At 46.4% G+C, this 18366-nt stretch overlaps 1 protein-coding gene across 1 annotated transcript; it reads right to left on the minus strand.

The window, feature by feature from the left end:
• Nucleotides 1-2610: 2610 nt before the first annotated feature.
• Nucleotides 2611-15889, minus strand: LOC306974711 (uncharacterized protein; the record flags this gene model as incomplete). Its single annotated transcript, XM_079572083.1, has 8 exons — nucleotides 2611-3059; nucleotides 4466-5528; nucleotides 7602-8089; nucleotides 9581-10002; nucleotides 11909-12519; nucleotides 14619-14797; nucleotides 14873-15025; nucleotides 15650-15889. 8 exons carry the CDS (start codon nucleotides 15887-15889, stop codon nucleotides 2919-2921), a joined length of 3297 nt encoding a protein of 1098 aa, XP_079428209.1. The 3' UTR covers nucleotides 2611-2918.
• Nucleotides 15890-18366: the final 2477 nt, after the last annotated feature.

Below are 18366 nucleotides of genomic sequence, written 5' to 3' on the forward strand. Positions count from 1 at the left end.
TCATCTCCATCCCCTCCGCTATTTGGGCGCCGAATTCAAAAAAATCAATTGCAGTACAGACAGTTCGCTGCAGATGGCGCTTCAGTGACGGTTTGAGGCATGAAGTTGATCAACATTATGACCAGGATATGTAGACAACACTATAGACACAGACGCATCTCGTCATAGAAGGGGGCGTGGCTTCGCCGAGGGGGAAAATAAAATCTTTAGAGAAACACAATTTTCCCTCTTTTTTGCCATTTCCTGGTGAAATATGAACTTATTTATCACATAAATAAAGTCAAGTGTAAATCGGGCCCATGTGGATATTTTCTCACAGCAGATTGTTCTGTAGAAGTGAATAAACGGCAGTTGTAGCTCGCGCTAGCTAACCGTTAGCATTAGCCCGATGCTAACATGTAGCATCAAGTTAGCATTCTCCGTTATTCATGTATTTATGGGCTGTTGAACCACTTTGCTCCTCCCCATGTCTTTGTATCTTTATTAAGTAGAAACTATATTCATATTTCAGCGTTTGTTACAGTCGTTTTTGAATAATTAGAGAATGTTTTTTTCAAAATTGTTTTCCCCCTTAACTGTTTTAAAAAATGACCATATATGGGCGATTTCAGAGATGCCGTCTGTGTCTATACATTCATTTATACAGTTTATGGATTTGAGGGTGAGTTGCTCTTTAACCAACAGAGTGAGGACATTGTGGTGGTCCTCACTTATTTGAAGGACTGTTTGAGGATGTGGTTTTAGGGTTAGGGTGGGGGTAATACATTATGTCTATGAGTGTCCTCACTAAGATAGAAGTACGAGATCGTGTGTGTGTGTGTGTGTGTGTGAAAACCTGGACCAAACCAGAATCAGGACCAGAGAGTTGTTTGGTTTTGCACTTTATCAGGCGACAGAAACACTCCAACAATGTGAGAATAAAAACATGATAAAAGCAGCACGAGTGACAGTTTAAACCACAGCAGGTGAAGGTTCAGGAGCAGCTTATACAGACTTTAGGTTCTTCAGATCATTACAAACAAACAGAAACTAGAACAAAAGCGGGTTTAAGACGAGACGCTGAAACCGTTAGATCTGATGAGGCACAAAATAAACCACACGTTTAACCTCTTACCTCCCGCCTAAACAGATGCATTCTGGCCTCTTAGGTTATTATATAAGCCTGTGTAGCACCTCATGTGAAAGCGAAGACCCACAAAACTGGTCTTTTTTTTTTTTTCAATTTTGGTCACATTTTTGTTGAGTTTTTGATTAATTTTTGTCACATTTTTGTTGAATTTTTGATGATTTTTGTAGAATTTTTGTTGAATTTTTGATGAATTTTTGTCACATTTTTGTTGAATTTTTGTTGAATTTTTGTTGAATTTTTGTTGAATTTTTGTTGAATTTTTGTCACATTTTTGATGAATTTTTGTTGATTTTTTGTTGAATTTTTGATGATTTTTTGTTGATTTTTTGTTGATTTTTGATGATTTTTTGTAGAATTTTTGTTGATTTTTTTGTTGATTTTTTGTTGATTTTTTGTTGATTTTTTGTTGATTTTTTGTTGATTTTTTGTTGATTTTTTGTTGATTTTTGTCACATTTTTGTCACATTTTTGTTGAATTTTTGTTGAATTTTTGTCACATTTTTGTTGAATTTTTATTGAATTTTTGTCACATTTTTGTTGAATTTTTGTAGATTTTTTGATGAATTTTTGTTGAATTTTTGTTGAATTTTTGATGAATTTTTGTCACATTTTTGTTGAATTTTTGTAGAATTTTTGTTGAATTTTTGATGATTTTTTGTTGATTTTTTGTTGATTTTTTGTTGATTTTTTGTCACATTTTTGATGAATTTTTGTCACATTTTTGTTGAATTTTTGTTGAATTTTTGTCACATTTTTGTTGAATTTTTATTGAATTTTTGTCACATTTTTGTTGAATTTTTGTAGATTTTTTGATGAATTTTTGTTGAATTTTTGTTGAATTTTTGATGAATTTTTGTCACATTTTTGTTGAATTTTTGTAGAATTTTTGTTGAATTTTTGATGATTTTTTGTTGATTTTTTGTTGATTTTTTGTTGATTTTTTGTCACATTTTTGATGAATTTTTGTAGAATTTTTGTTGAATTTTTGATGATTTTTTGTTGATTTTTTGTTGATTTTTTGTTGATTTTTGTTGATTTTTTGTTGATTTTTTGTTGATTTTTTGTTGATTTTTTGTTGAATTTTTGTCACATTTTTGTTGATTTTTTGTTGAATTTTTGTCACATTTTTGTCACATTTTTGTCACATTTTTGTCACATTTTTGTCACTTTTTTGTTGCTTTTTTGTTGCTTTTTTGTTGCGTTCACATCCTTGTTTTCCTCTAATTTTTTGTGGCTGTTTTGGTGCTTTATCCCCAAGCAGCTCTTAGATTAGGGTAAAGCCAAACTGGATAGACTGGGATCCGTTCAGGTGGGAGTTAAGAGGTTAAACCTGGCTCTGAACATTATTTACAACCTAAAAACCTGCAAACCGTCGTCTCCTCATGTTCACGTCTCCACAGCAGAAGATTCAAAAGTATATTATCTACATTTATCATCGACAGCGTCTCGCCTTCACGGGACAAATCTGTGTCTGACCCAGCTCTTTCACAGCAGTGGAGCTTCGGTGGAGCTCCTCAGGGTGGATCTTCAGACTCCCGGCTCCTCGGGTGGATCTTCAGACTCTCGGCTCCTCGGGTGGATCTTCAGACTCTCGGCTCCTCAGGTGGATCTTCAGTGCGGACCTTTAGCCGAGCTCCTCAGGTGGATCTTCAGACTCTCTGCTCCTCGGGTGGATCTTCAGACTCTCGGCTCCTCGGGTGGATCTTCAGACTCTCGGCTCCTCGGGTGGATCTTCAGACTCTCGGCTCCTCGGGTGGATCTTCAGACTCTCGGCTCCTCGGGTGGATCTTCAGTGCGGACCTTTAGCCGAGCTCCTCAGGTGGATCTTCAGACTCTCGGCTCTGGACTGGAGGCGTGTGATGGAGCTCAGGCCCAGGAACGAGGGCGGGATCAGGGGCCGGACCGGGATCCGAGAGGAGGCGGGACCGGCCTGGAATCACAGAGGAACACGTCAACGACCGCCACACGTGCAGGAACGAGTCGCCCAAGTTTTTTTTATTTTAATTCACAAAACCATTAAAAAAAATAAAAAAAATCTCCCAATTTCTAACCTATGTTTCCCAAATTTTCCCCTATTTTTCTTTACTTTTAAAGTGTAAAGAAGTCGAATTTTTATCATATTTTTGTCAATTTTTTGTAATTTTTTTGCCAATTTTTTGTAATTTTTTTGTCACATGTTTGTCATTTTTTTGTCAATTTTTTAATCAAATTTTGGTTATTTTTTTGTCACATTTTTGTAATTAAAAAAAACAAACAAACATTAAAACAAACAAAAATCGCCCAATTTCTAACCTATTTTTCCCAAATTTTCCCTTTTCTTTTCTATTTTTGCCCTAAATTTATCCTATTTGTGTAAAGTGTGAGTCCCAGAGTCGCCCACCTGTGGTTTGGTCCAAGTTTACCCCTGTTTTAGTCTCACCATCATCACTGTGCTCCTCAGGATGTTCTCTGCTCCCTTTTTGTCAAATTTTTGTAATTTTTTCGTCAATTTTTTATCAAATTTTTATCACACTTTTGTCAATTTTTCGTAATTTTTTTGTCACATTATTTTCACATTTTTGTCATTTTTTGCCATTTAAAAAAAAAAAATGTCACATGTTTGTCATTTTTTCGTCAATTTTTCATCAAATTTTTGTAATTTTTTTGTCACATTTTTATATTTTTTGGTCACATTTTTGTAATTAAATAATAAAAAAAACAACAACATTAAAACAAAAAAAAATCTCCCAATTTGTAACCTATTTTCCCAAATTTTCCCTTTTTTTCCCCCCTTTTCTTTTCTATTTTTGCCCCAAATTTATCCTATTTGTGTAAAGTGTGAGTCCCAGAGTCGCCCACCTGTGGTTCGGTCAAAGTTTACCCCTGTTTTAGTCTCACCATCATCACTGTGCTCCTCAAGATGTTCTCTGCTCCCTTTTTGTCAAATTTTTGTAATTTTTTCGTCAATTTTTTATCAAATTTTTATCACACTTTTGTCAATTTTTCGTAATTTTTTTGTCACATTATTTTCACATTTTTGTCATTTTTTTGCCATTTAAAAAAAAAAAAAGTCACATGTTTGTCATTTTTTCGTCAATTTTTCATCAAATTTTTGTAATTTTTTTGTCACATTTTTATATTTTTTGGTCACATTTTTGTAATTAAATAATAAAAAAAACAACAACATTAAAACAAAAAAAAATCTCCCAATTTGTAACCTATTTTCCCAAATTTTCCCTTTTTTTCCCCCCTTTTCTTTTCTATTTTTGCCCCAAATTTATCCTATTTGTGTAAAGTGTGAGTCCCAGAGTCGCCCACCTGTGGTCTGGTCCAAGTTTACTCCTGTTTTAGTCTCACCATCATCACTGTGCTCCTCAAGATGTTCTCTGCTCCTCTGAAGGGACTCTCTGTGCTCCTCAGGATGTTCTCTGCTCCCCTGAAGGGACTCTCTGTGCTCCTCAGGATGTTCTCTGTGCTCCTGAAGGGACTCTCTGTGCTCCTGAAGGGACTCTCTGTGCTCCTCAGGATGTTCTCTGTGCTCCTGAAGGGACTCTCTGTGCTCCTCAGGATGTTCTCTGCTCCCCTGAAGGGACTCTCTGTCCTCAGGATGTTCTCTGCTCCTCTGAAGGGACTCTCTGTGCTCCTCAGGATGTTCTCTGCGCCCCTGACGGTGCTGGTGGTGCTCCTGACGGTGCTCTCTGTCCTCCTGTGTGCAGCAGACGTGGGCGTGATCATGATGCTGCTGCTCTTTTTGGCCTGAGCAGTTTCCTCCGTCCTCCCCTCCGTCCTCTCCTCCGTCCTCCCCTCCGTCCTCTCCTCCGTCCTGGGCGCCCTCCGCACAGTCCCGGTCTCCTGCGGCGCCCCCAGGTGGATGTGGATGGTGTTGTCCTCCGTGGTCACCGTGCTCCTCCTCCTCGGGCTCTCCTCGCTCCTCGTGGTGCTGACCGTGATGACGGACACGGGGCTCCTGGCTTTGGCGAGCGCCGTGATGGTGACGGGCGCCCTCCCGGCCCCGCCCTCCGCCCCGCCCTCCGCCCCGCCCCCGCCGCCGCCGCGCCTCGGGACCATGGTGATCCTCGGCGTCCCCCCCCGGGTGGTCCTGGAGAACAGCTCCTGGGCCGTGGGGCGGGTGATCTCCAGCGTGGCGCGGCTGCTCAGCTCGTCCGGCGTGAAGCGGATGTGCAGAGGCGGAGGAGGGGGAGGCGACGGCGAGGCGAACGCCGGGGGGAACCGCTCCAGCACCGGCTTCCTGCCCCGGAGCCGCAGGTTCCTCATGAAGGTGTTCTCCTCCTGCACAGACTTCCTGATGAAGCCGGCGGCCGAGTCGTCCTCCGTCCACTCGGTCTGAACGCCCACCGAGGAGGAGGAGGAGGAGGAGGAGGAGGAGCCACTGACCCGAGGCCTCAGGACCCGACCCAACCTGTGAGGAGCAGAGTAAAGGTTAGACCTGACCCGACCCAACCTGTGAGGAGCAGAGTAAAGGTTAGACCTGACCCGACCCAACCTGTGAGGAGCAGAGTAAAGGTTAGACCCAACCTGTGAGGAGCAGAGTAAAGGTTAGACCCAACCTGTGAGGAGCAGAGTAAAGGTTAGACCCGACCTGTGAGGAGCAGAGTAAAGGTTAGACCCGACCTGTGAGGAGCAGAGTAAAGGTCAGACCCGACCCAACCTGTGAGGAGCAGAGTAAAGGTTAGATCTGACCCAACCTGTGAGGAGCAGAGTAAAGGTTAGACCCGACCTGTGAGGAGCAGAGTAAAGGTTAGACCCGACCTGTGAGGAGCAGAGTAAAGGTCAGACCCGACCCAACCTGTGAGGAGCAGAGTAAAGGTTAGATCTGACCCAACCTGTGAGGAGCAGAGTAAAGGTTAGATCTGACCCAACCTGTGAGGAGCAGAGTAAAGGTCAGACCCAACCTGTGAGGAGCAGAGTAAAGGTAAGACCTGACCCAACCTGTGAGGAGCAGAGTAAAGGTCAGACCCAACCTGTGAGGAGCAGAGTAAAGGTTAGACCCGACCTGTGAGGAGCAGAGTAAAGGTCAGACCCGACCCAACCTGTGAGGAGCAGAGTAAAGGTTAGATCTGACCCAACCTGTGAGGAGCAGAGTAAAGGTTAGACCCGACCTGTGAGGAGCAGAGTAAAGGTTAGACCCGACCTGTGAGGAGCAGAGTAAAGGTCAGACCCGACCCAACCTGTGAGGAGCAGAGTAAAGGTTAGATCTGACCCAACCTGTGAGGAGCAGAGTAAAGGTCAGACCCAACCTGTGAGGAGCAGAGTAAAGGTCAGACCCAACCTGTGAGGAGCAGAGTAAAGGTAAGACCTGACCCAACCTGTGAGGAGCAGAGTAAAGGTCAGACCTGACCCAACCTGTGAGGAGAAGAGTAAAGGTTAGACCCAACCTGTGAGGAGAAGAGTAAAGGTTAGACCCGACCTGTGAGGAGCAGAGTAAAGGTTAGACCCGACCTGTGAGGAGCAGAGTAAAGGTTAGACCCGACCTGTGAGGAGCAGAGTAAAGGTTAGACCCGACCCGACCTTTGAGGAGCAGAGTAAAGGTTAGGTCACCACTCACTGACCCGAGGCCTCAGGACCCGACCCAACCTCCAGCTCCTGCATCGCCCTGTGCAGCTCCTCCTCCTCTCCTCCTCACGGCCTCCAGCTCCTGCCTCGCCCTCTGCCCCTCCTCCTCCTCACCTCCTCACGGCCTCCAGCTCCTGCCTCGCCCTCTGCCCCTCCTCCTCCTCACCTCCTCACGGCCTCCATCTCCTGCCTCGCCCTCTGCCCCTCCTCCTCCTCACCTCCTCACGGCCTCCATCTCCTGCCTCGCCCTCTGCAGCTCCTCCTCACCTCCTCACGGCCTCCATCTCCTGCCTCGCCCTCTGCAGCTCCTCCTCCTCCGCCCCTCCTCCAGCTCCTCCTCACCTCCTCACGGCCTCCATCTCCTGCCTCGCCCTCTGCAGCTCCTCCTCTGCCCCTCCTCCTCCTCACCTCCTCACGGCCTCCATCTCCTGCCTCGCCCTCTGCAGCTCCTCCTCTGCCCCTCCTCCTCCTCACCTCCTCACGGCCTCCATCTCCTGCCTCGCCCTCTGCAGCTCCTCCTCTGCCCCTCCTCCTCCTCACCTCCTCACGGCCTCCAGCTCCTGCCTCGCCCTCTGCAGCTCCTCCTCCTCCTCCTCTCCTCCTCCTCACCTCCTGACGGCCTCCATCTCCTGCCTCGCCCTCTGCAGCTCCTCCTCCTCCTCCTCTCCTCCTCCTCACCTCCTCACGGCCTCCATCTCCTGCCTCGCCCTCTGCAGCTCCTCCTCCTCCTCCTCTCCTCCTCCTCACCTCCTGACGGCCTCCATCTCCTGCCTCGCCCTCTGCAGCTCCTCCTCCTCCTCCTCCTCCAGCTCCTCACCTCCTCACGGCCTCCAGCTCCTGCCTCGCCCTCTGCAGCTCCTCCTCGCTCCTCCTCCGCCCCTCCTCCTGCTCGTCGCTCCTCCTCTTCAGCGCCCCGTACTCCCGCCGCAGCCTCTCCAGCGCGTCCTCCTCCGCCATGAGCTGGTGCACCTCCTCCTTCAGCGCCCGGACCTCGGCTCGCAGCTCCTCCTTCCCGCCCTCCTCCCTCCTGAGCCGCGCCTCCGCCTCCGCCTTCTCCGCCCGCAGCTCCTCCGTCAGCTTCGTCAGGCGGTTGGACTTCTCCCGCTCCCTCCGCAGCCGCTCCTCCAGGGAGCGATCCTGCGGCTCCTCCGGCTCCTCCGCGACCTCCAGGCGCTTCAGCCGGCTGCGCAGTTTGTCGTTCTCCAGACCCAGCTCCTCCGAGACCTTCCCCTGCTGCTCCAGATCCCTCTCAGTCGTCCAGAGCTTTTGCATCAGGTCCTTTTCTCGGGTTTCCAGCGCTTGGATCCGAGCGTTAGCGTCGCTCAGGTTAGCGTTTAGCTCCTGCTGTCCCGTTAGCTTCACCTGCAGCTCCGCCAGACGCTCCTCCATGTCAGACTTGAGCTTCAGCTGCAGGCGGGAAACACACGTGAACATGTGAGTATATGTGAAGCCACTTTAAAGGGGGGGGGGGGGGGGGTTCAAGCTTCCCATCCTGTTATTCTGTCACTCCCTCATTAAAAACATGGCTGAAGTGTTGCCTTGGCACATTCACGTATTTCTGAGTAATCTGTAAAAACTCTGATGGCGGCCATTTTAGGGATAGGTTTGCCTGAGTCCTCCTAGGAACGCCCCCACCTCCTGGAGACGCCTCCGAGCTTTGGTCACCAGCCGAGTAACCAACCACTGCTCCTCAGCAGAACCCCCTCCCCACTGATGCCACAGACAGCGTGTGGAGGGGGCGTGTCTAAAGGCTCAGAGGTTCTTAAAGAGACAGAGGCCTATTTCAAGACATTCACTACAGCCATTTTGAGAGAGACATTTTATACAAGGCAGTTATTCTAATTTACTGCATTTACAGACCAACAGAAGGTTTGTCATCATTGTAGTGAGATATAGACTGGTGCTATGGGACTGACAAAAGCAGAACAGTTCATATTCCACCAGAAAACGGCTGAAAAGGTGAAAAATGTTCCCGCTCAGTGAGGCCACGCCCCCTCCTATGGCGTGACGGCGTCTGTGTCCGTCAGCCATCATTCCTGTAGCTCCGTCACTGAAGGTTTGTATCTACACGACGTCTGATGGATTGTTTAACCCCTTAACTCCCGCCTGAACCAGTTTGGCTTTACCCCAATCCAAAAGCTTCTGGAAAAAAGTTGAGAAAATAGCAACAAAAAAGTGACGAAAACATTGATTAAAAAGTGACGAAAACTTAATGAAAAAGTGGCAAAAATGTCACAAGAAATTGACAAAAAATGCAAGAAAAAATTACAAAAAAATGAAAAAAATGTGATAAAAATTTGACCAAAAATGTGACAAAAATGACAAAAAATGTATAAAAAATTGACGAAAAAATGTCAAAAATGTGAAAAAAAATGAAAAAAAATTGATTTAATAAATGATGAAAAAATGACAGAAATTTTTCAAAATATTACAAAAATGTGACAAAAAATTACAATTTTTTTATAAAAAATGTACGAAAAAATGACAAAAATGTGATAAAAATGTGACAAAAAATGACAAAAATTTGATGAAAAAATGTCAGAAATGTGACAAAAAATGACAAAAATTTCATTTAAAAAATGATGAAAAAAATGACAGAAATTGGGCAAAAAATTACAAAAATGTGACAAAAAAATTACAAAAAATTGATCAAAAAAATTACGAAAAAATGACATAAATTTGACCAAAAAAATGACAAAAATTGGACCAAAAAATGACAAAAAAGCTACAAAAATGAGTTGAATACCCAACAAAAAAATGATGGAATAAACATGGGTTGCCGTGAGGAAAAAGATCCTCTCGGTTCAGGCGGGAGTTAAGAGGTTAACAGAAAACACCCAATTAAAAACAAATCTACGTTCCCCTCATTTCCTCCCAGATATTTCCCTTTTTCCCCACCTCGAGTCTGATCCTGGCTTTGCGCTCCTCGATGAGGCGCTCCGTCACCTCCGTCACCTTGGCCTGCTCCTCTTTGACCTTCTGCTCTCGCTCTTGGTCCTTCTCCTCGTCCTTCTTCAGCCGCTCGATCAGGCTCCTCCGCTCGTCCGCCACCATGGCCGCCAGCGCCTTCAGCCTCTGCACGTCGTCCTTCAGCAGCGCCTCCGCCTTGTCGGACTCCTCCTCCGCCGACTCCAGCTCCTTGGCCTTGGCCTTCAGCGCCTCCAGCTCCAGCGACAGCTCCTTCACGCCGCGCCTCTCCTTCTCCAGGTCCGAGCGCAGCTGCGAACACTCGGCTCTGCTCCTGGAGAACATCGCCTCCAGCTTCTCCAGCTTCTCCACGCGCTTCTGCACCTCCTCCATCTCCAGCTTCAACGTGTGGCCTCCAGGGACAACACAGACGAGAAGGTTTTAACCTCTTATCTCCAGTCTGGCTTTACCCAAATCTAACAGCTTCTGGAACAAAGCGTCAACAGAAAGAGCAGCAGTAACACAATAAAAACACCAAACGCTGGCTTTAAGGTCAAGGCCGGGGGTCAAAGGTTAAATCAGTTCTTCAAAAACAGCCCAAACTCTCTCTTTACGACGTTTATTCTGTGACGTCACTTTAAGTCAGAGATTTATCCAACATGGCGGCGCTCCCTGGTCTTTCTCACGCTGATTAAGATCAGTATCGGGTATCGGGCGTTCATCAGGTCCCGATACCAGAGGCCGATACCACCTCCTACAGGACGCAGCGAGAATAAAACAAACTGGAGAAAAGTTTAGTGTAAATCTAATATTCCACATCGAGCGGACTTTATTACAGACCACACTCCCTAAACCAGAGCTACACGTCTGCAGGGTTTACAACATACAGGCTAATGTTGCTAATGTTGCTATTGTTGCTAATGATGCTAATGATGCTAATGATGCTAATGTTGCTAATGTTTCTAATGTTGCTAATATTACTAATGTTGCTAATGTTTCTAATGATGCTAATGTTGCTAATGTTACTAATGTTACTAATGTTGCTAATGATGCTAATGATGCTAATGTTACTAATGTTGCTAATGATGCTAATGATGCTAATGATGCTAATGTTGCTAATGATGCTAATGTTACTAATGTTACTAATGTTGCTAATGTTGCTAATGATGCTAATGATGCTAATGATGCTAATGTTACTAATGTTACTAATGTTACTAATGTTGCTAATGATGCTAATTTTGCTAATGATGCTAATGTTGCTAATGATGCACATGATGCAAATGATGCTAATGTTGCTAATGTTGCTAATGTTACTAATGTTGCTAATGATGCTAATGTTGCTAATGTCGCTAATGTCACTAATGTTGCTAATGATGCTAATGTTGCTAATGATGCTAATGATGGTAATATTGCTATTGTTGCTAATGTTGCTAATGATACTAATGTTGCTAATGATGCTAATGTTGCTAATGTTGCTATTGTTGCTAATGATGCTAATGTTGCTAATGATGCTAATGATGCTAATGTTGCTAATGATGCTAATGTTGCTAATGATGCTAATGATGCTAATGTTGCTAATGTTACTAATGTTGCTAATGATGCTAATGTTGCTAATGTCGCTAATGTCACTAATGTTGCTAATGATGCTAATGTTGCTAATGATGCTAATGATGGTAATATTGCTATTGTTGCTAATGTTGCTAATGATACTAATGTTGCTAATGATGCTAATGTTGCTAATGTTGCTATTGTTGCTAATGATGCTAATGTTGCTAATGATGCTAATGATGCTAATGTTGCTAATGATGCTAATGTTGCTAATGATGCTAATGATACTAATGTTGCTAATGATGCTAATGTTGCTAATGTTGCCTATATTGCTAATGATGCTAATGATGCTAATGTTGCTAACTGGCTGCTAGCAGTTCTGCTGATTCTTACTCCATTTTATGCCCAGGGTTTTATTCATCTGAAAAACTAACCCAGCGACTAAAAAGTCCTCAGAAAATCCAAAATAAAGAGATACGGCTAAACCTTCTTCTATGTCACTTCCTGTCGGTGTCCAATAAGGAAGTGAATTTATAAACATCATAAAAACAGCTGCATGAGTGGTCAGCATGGCGCCTTTACTTTCTATCGCTGTGGTCTCTGAGGAGCTCCAGGATCGATTGTTTGGAAGGTTGGATCATAAAGAGTTCATTCAGGCTGAAGATTCACAGACTAAGGACGTCACAAAGGCCCTAAACCAGCTGTCCTCGTGAACCTTCTCACCTCGTGAACCTTCTCACCTCGTGAACCTTCTCCCCTCGTGAACCTCACCTTGGTTCTGCTGGTGTTGCAGTTTGACCTTCAGCTCTTTACTCTGCGCCTCCATCTTGCTCAGCTCCTCGTCGTTCCCCTCCATCTCCAACACCTTCTTCCTCAGGGCCTCCAGCTCCGACACCAGCCCGGAGCTCCCGCCCGTCCCCGTCCTGGGCTCCTTCAGGTCCCTCTGGTTCTCCTGCAGGACCTTGTTCTGCTCCTCCAGCTCCTCGATGCGCCCGGAGAGCGCGGCCGCTCGGAGGCGGAGCTGCCTCATCTGCCCGTCCTGCGTCAGTAACTTCTCGGTGGCGTCTTCTCGTTCGTGGAAGAGCGTCTGCGACTGCTTCTCCAGCTCGTCCTCCAGGTCCAGGATCCTCTTGGCGTCGCCCTCGTTGGTCTCGTTGCAGGCCGCGAGGCGCTGCTCCCGCTCTCGCAGCTTCCGGCTCAGCTCTCGGATCTTCTGCTCGCGCTGCTCCGTTTCCTCCAGACGCAGCTGCCGCTCGTCCACCAGCGTCAGAGCGAAGGACTTCAGTTTGGAGACTTCAGAGCGGAGCTTCTCCAGCTGCAGGAGGTGGTCTCTGTCCTTACGCTGCTGCTGAGACTTCTCCTGCTCCAGGAGACGCTTCAGCCTGAAGAACAAGTATAACTCTATTAATCTGTCCTGAAGCTGCTGAGACGACTCCTGCTCCAGGAGAACTTCAGCCTGAAGAACAAGTATAACTCTATTAATCTGTCCTGAAGCTGCTGAGACTTCTCCTGCTCCAGGAGACGCTTCAGCCTGAAGAACAAGTATAACTCTATTAATCTGTCCTGAAGCTGCTGAGACTCCTCCTGCTCCAGGGGAACTTCAGTTAGTTAACAGGTTAGTCTGACCTCTCTGGGTTAGTTAACAGGTTACTCTGACCTCTCTGGGTTAGTTAACAGGTTACTCTGACCTCTCCGGGTTAGTTAACAGGTTGCTCTGACCTCTGTGGGTTAGTTAACAGGTTACTCTGACCTCTCTGGGTTAGTTAACAGGTTAGTCTGACCTCTCCGGGTTAGTTAACATGTTACTCTGACCTCTCTGGTTATAGTTAACAGGTTAGTCTGACCTCTCCGGGTTAGTTAACATGTTACTCTGACCTCTCTGGGTTAGTTAACAGGTCCCTCTGACCTCTCTGGGTTAGTTAACAGGTCCCTCTGACCTCTCTGGGTTAGTTAACAGGTTAGTCTGACCTCCCTGGGTTAGTTAACAGGTTACTCTGACCTCTCTGGGTTAGTTAACATGTTACTCTGACCTCTCTGGGTTAGTTAACAGGTTAGTCTGACCTCTGTGGGTTAGTTAACGGGTTACTCTGACCTCTATGGGTTAGTTAACAGGTTACTCTGACCTCTATGGGTTAGTTAACAGGTTACTCTGACCTCTATGGGTTAGTTAGCTGGTTACTCAGACCTCTCCGGGTTAGTTAGCTGGTGACTCTGACCTCTGTGGGTTAGTTAGCTGGTTACTCTGACCTCTCCGGGTTAGTTAACAGGTGACTCTGACCTCTGTGGGTTAGTTAACAGGTTACTCAGACCTCTCCGGGTTAGTTAACAGGTGACTCTGACCTCTGTGGGTTAGTTAACAGGTGACTCTGACCTCTCCGTGTTAGTTAACAGGTTACTCTGACCTCTCTGGGTTAGTTAACAGGTGACTCTGACCTCTCCGTGTTAGTTAACAGGTTACTCTGACCTCTCTGGGTTAGTTAACAGGTTACTCTGACCTCTCTGGGTTAGTTAACAGGTTACTCTGACCTCTCTGGGTTAGTTAACAGGTGACTCTGACCTCTCTGGGTTAGTTAGCTGGTTACTCAGACCTCTGTGGGTTAGTTAACAGGTGACTCTGACCTCTGTGGGTTAGTTAGCTGGTTACTCTGACCTCTCTGGGTTAGTTAACAGGTGACTCTGACCTCTGTGGGTTAGTTAACAGGTGACTCTGACCTCTGTGGGTTAGTTAACAGGTGACTCTGACCTCTGTGGGTTAGTTAGCTGGTTACTCTGACCTCTGTGGGTTAGTTAGCTGGTTACTCTGACCTCTCTGGGTTAGTTAACAGGTGACTCTGACCTCTGTGGGTTAGTTAGCTGGTTACTCTGACCTCTCTGGGTTAGTTAACAGGTTACTCTGACCTCTCTGGGTTAGTTAACAGGTTACTCAGACCTCTCCGGGTTAGTTAGCTGGTTACTCAGACCTCTCCGGGTTAGTTAACAGGTTACTCTGACCTCTCTGGGTTAGTTAACAGGTTACTCTGACCTCTCTGGGTTAGTTAACAGGTGACTCTGACCTCTCCGGGTTAGTTAACAGGTGACTCTGACCTCTCCGGGTTAGTTAACATGTTACTCTGACCTCTCTGGGTTAGTTAACAGGTTACTCAGACCTCTCCGGGTTAGTTAACTGGTTACTCTGACCTCTGTGGGTTAGTTAGCTGGTTACTCTGACCTCTCTGGGTTAGTTAGCTGGTTACTCTGACCTCTCTGGGTTAGTTAGCTGGTTACTCTGACCTCTCTGGGTTAGTTAACAGGTCCCTCTGACCTCTCTGGGTTAGTTAACAGGTTACTCTGACCTCTCCGGGTTAGTTAACTGGTTACTCTGACCTCTGTGGGTTAGTTAACATGTTACTCTGACCTCTCCGGGTTAGTTAACAGGTTACTCTGACCTCTCCGGGTTAGTTAACAGGTCCCTCTGACCTCTGTGGGTTAGTTAGCTGGTTACCTCTCGCGGTCTCGCTCCAGCAGCTCGGTGAAGTCGTCGCTGCGACAGATGAACTCTCTGTGTTTCTCTTTCTCTGAGTCCAGGTCGATCACGGTTCGTCGGTGAAGTTTCTCCGCCAGCAGCAGCTGTTCCAGCATCCGCCTGTAGGTGTCGCTGTGGGTCTGCTGCAGCCGGTCCAGCTGTGGAGGAAACACAGGTGTGTGACCTCACCGTGACCTCACCGTGACCTCCCCGTGACCTCACCGTGACCTCACCTCGGCCATGGGAGCCTCGTACACGTCCTCTCTGCGCTCAGGGCCGTCTCGCTGCAGCGCCTGGAGCGGCCTGAGGGGGGCAGCAGAGCCGTACTGAGCCTCCAGAGCGTCAGGACTGGAGCGGTGAAGGAGAGCGATCACGTCGTCTCGAGCCTCCACAACAACAACAGAACAACATCGGCTTTACCCAAATCCAAAAGAAAACAGCCACAACAATGAGATGAAAACAAGGATGAAAAGGAGCATCCTGAAGATCTCCATCTCCTCTGGCCTCCAGTCTGTGAGCTCCAGACGCTTTTAGAGTCGGGCAAACGGGAGGTTAGTGATTGTTCTATAGGTTCTTTTAGAAACACCAGGTACAACATTTAGTTAAATAACCAGAGTGAACGTCGTCCTCAGAGTCTGGAGGAAACGGAGCAGAAGTTCTTCCCCCCACGCCTCCGGGTGGTTCCTGGAGAAGTGAGTCCCGGGCGGCGTCAGGGTAAAGGATCCTCAGTCCTTCACCCACGATCCTCACCCACGATCCTCACCCAGGATCCTCACCCAGGATCCTCCCTCCATCCCCATGATCCTCCCTCCATCCCCACGATCCATCCTCACGCCTCTGATTCACTCCGTCAAAAACAGGTATTTAAACAAACTTAAAGTATTTTCTAAAAGACCCTTCAGAAAAAACAGATTCAAAACATTTTTGAAACGTGACATAATGAATGTTTAGTTTTTAATGACATTAACCCTGGACGAGTGAGAGTTCAGATGTCTTTAATGGAGCCTCACCTGGACCTCGCCCTCCATGACGCCCAGCAGGTGGAGCAGGTCTCGCCGGCTCAGCTTCTGCTTCTCGCCTCCTGGTTTGGTTTTGAAGACTCCGCCCCTGTTCTCCTCCTCCTCCTCCTCCCGCTGTTGCTCCTCCCACTCCCTCCTCCTCTGACCCGGGCCGGAGCTCTGGACCTTCTCGCTGTGAGTGGGTCCCGGATCCAGACCGTCCTCCATGGAAGCACTCGTCCGCGAGCGCATCGCACCTGAAACAACAGGGCGTCAGAGCGTGGTGTCCTGCACTGCTCAGCTCCTCCTCCTACAGGCTGTAAACTCTCCGGTCCAGACGCTGTTAGATTTGGGTAAAACCGAAATGGGGAAAATGTGCTTGGTTAAAGCGGGGGGAGAGTTCTGCTCTGTGGAAACCTGGTTATATTTGGATCCGTCAGGGAACTCCCCTTCAGCCCCCCCCCCATAAACACCCGGGTCACATGACTTACTCGTAAAGGGGTCACATGACAGGTTTTTCAGCATGACGATAGGTGTGTTTGAGATGAGTCAGAAGGAGCAGTTTCACAGCGACCGCAGACTCTCGGAGCCGGTTAGATTTCTGTTCTTGCTCCAGAGGCTCTGACGTCACGTGGGGCACGGAAAGATCTGAGACCCCGACGAGAGCAGCCGACTGGATCAGCCTCCACGGCCCAGTGCATGATGGGAAAACACCCACCTGGTGATTGGATACGAGTCTGTGTGATCACAAACGTGCTCCTCCCCCTCCTCTCTCCTCTTTAGATCTGAACAAATAAACTATGACTGAAACTATTAAAGTTCTGCATCGCCCCTAAAACAGAGCTCATGTTTGATGCTTTTCAGAACAACTCGTGATTTAAAGCAGTACTGAGTAACTCTTCCCCCTAGAGGCCATAAGCGCAACTGCGGGCTTCTTCGTGATTACATTAGTGTGTATTGGTGACTCCGGACCGGTGGCAGTCAAGTTGCAAACATGGTTTTCTGTCCAGAGACACCAGGGGGCGATGAAAGACCCTCCGATCCTCCCATAAACACTTGTATCACCCCCACAGGGACGACGGGGAGGGTTTATTAAGGTAAACACGTTACTTAGTGCTGCTTTATCACAAACCTGAACAAACAAACGAATGGGAAAGTTTCCTCTGATGAAGAATGACGTCTCTGGAGTAAAGGAAACAGAGCAGGAGGTGAAGGATAAACTTTAAATGAACGATATCTGAACAAGACGCTGCTGATCTGAGGCTCTCGCTGTTCTGCATGTGGAGCAGATCATGGGTCGGATCATGGAGCAGATCATGGAGCAGATCATGGAGCAGATCATGGGTCAGATCATGGGTCAGATCATGGAGCAGATCATGGGTCGGATGGGCTTCAGACTTTTGTCTCCGCCCCCGCTGCGCCGGCTACTCTCGATCATCCAGGCGAGAAGCAACGGCATCTTAAACACACCTAATGTTTTCTTTATTTTGTGTTTGTGAGGGGCCACGTGCGCGCTCGGGGACCCCTCACATGCGCGCTCGGGGATTAGAGTTTTATTTAGAGAAACTGGATCCTGAAGCAGCTGAGGTTAAGTGCTTCACTCTGACAGGTTCAAAACAAACATTAGTGACAAACAAAACTCCCCACACACAGGAGGCGCTGTTCCACACACAGGGGGCGCTGTTCCACATGCAGGGGGCGCTCTCTGAGGGTTTGGTCACAGGATAAACCTCACTTAAGGAACCGTCATCCTGGGGCCATTTTAAAATTTTCTCTCGATTTTCTCTTAATTTCTCTTTAACAAATATCTTTTTTTTTTTTTTTTTCTTCTTATTTTTTTTTTCTTGTGAACATTTTTTTGTCTTTTTCATTAGATTTTCATACATTTATTGTTTGTTGTTTTTTTTCTTATATTTTTCTCTATTTTTTGTGCAAAGTTTTTGGTCTTTTTACATTTTCTTGTTTTATTTTGTTTTCTTTACACTTTTCTCTGATGGTATTTTTTCCTTCTTTACTTCATTTCCATTGAGAGTTCTTTATTAGAGTCCAGCGTTTCATGTAGGGGGCGCTCTCTGAGGGACGAGCTGGAGGATCTTGGTATTTTTCGCCATTTTTCTCTCAATTTTGTATTTCAGATTTTCTCTCTTTGTTTCTTATACATTTCTCACTTTTTTTTTCTTGTACATTTTTGTATTGGTTTTATTTTTCTCCATTATATTTTTCTGTTTTTTCATTTAATTTGATGTTTTTTTTTTCATTTATCTAATTTTTCCTCATATTTTTCTCTATAGTTCTGTGTGTATTTCTTAGGTCTTCTTTTCCATCTTCTTTACACTTTTCTCTGATATTTTTGTTGTATTTTTCCTTCTTTGTTCCTGTATCTTCTTCAGCCTCTGAGTTTCCTTGGCCGTATTAAACTCGGACTCTTCTCTCCGCAGAAACACAAACAAACCGGACGCTCTTGGGGACGCTGTTGTACATGTTTTCCCCGTGGTAAAGGAACAGGAAGCTCCACACGTTTCCACACAGGATCAGTCTTACCTTTTGTCGACGCTCAGATCAATAATCCTGTGGACGGTGATGAAGTGCGAGGCGTCGGACGAGGATCCAAACTGAGTCTGTTTCTCCGAGTCCACGATGAACTCAGGGCTAAATTTAAACGTGCTCTCACCGAGGCGGCAGCTGAGCCGACCCAGCGCCAGCTCCGGGGTCAGGTCGTCAAACACCAG

This window comes from Gobius niger, assembly GCF_951799975.1.
Source record: "Gobius niger genome assembly, chromosome: 15".
In the NCBI taxonomy this organism is placed as follows: Eukaryota; Metazoa; Chordata; class Actinopteri; order Gobiiformes; family Gobiidae; genus Gobius; species Gobius niger.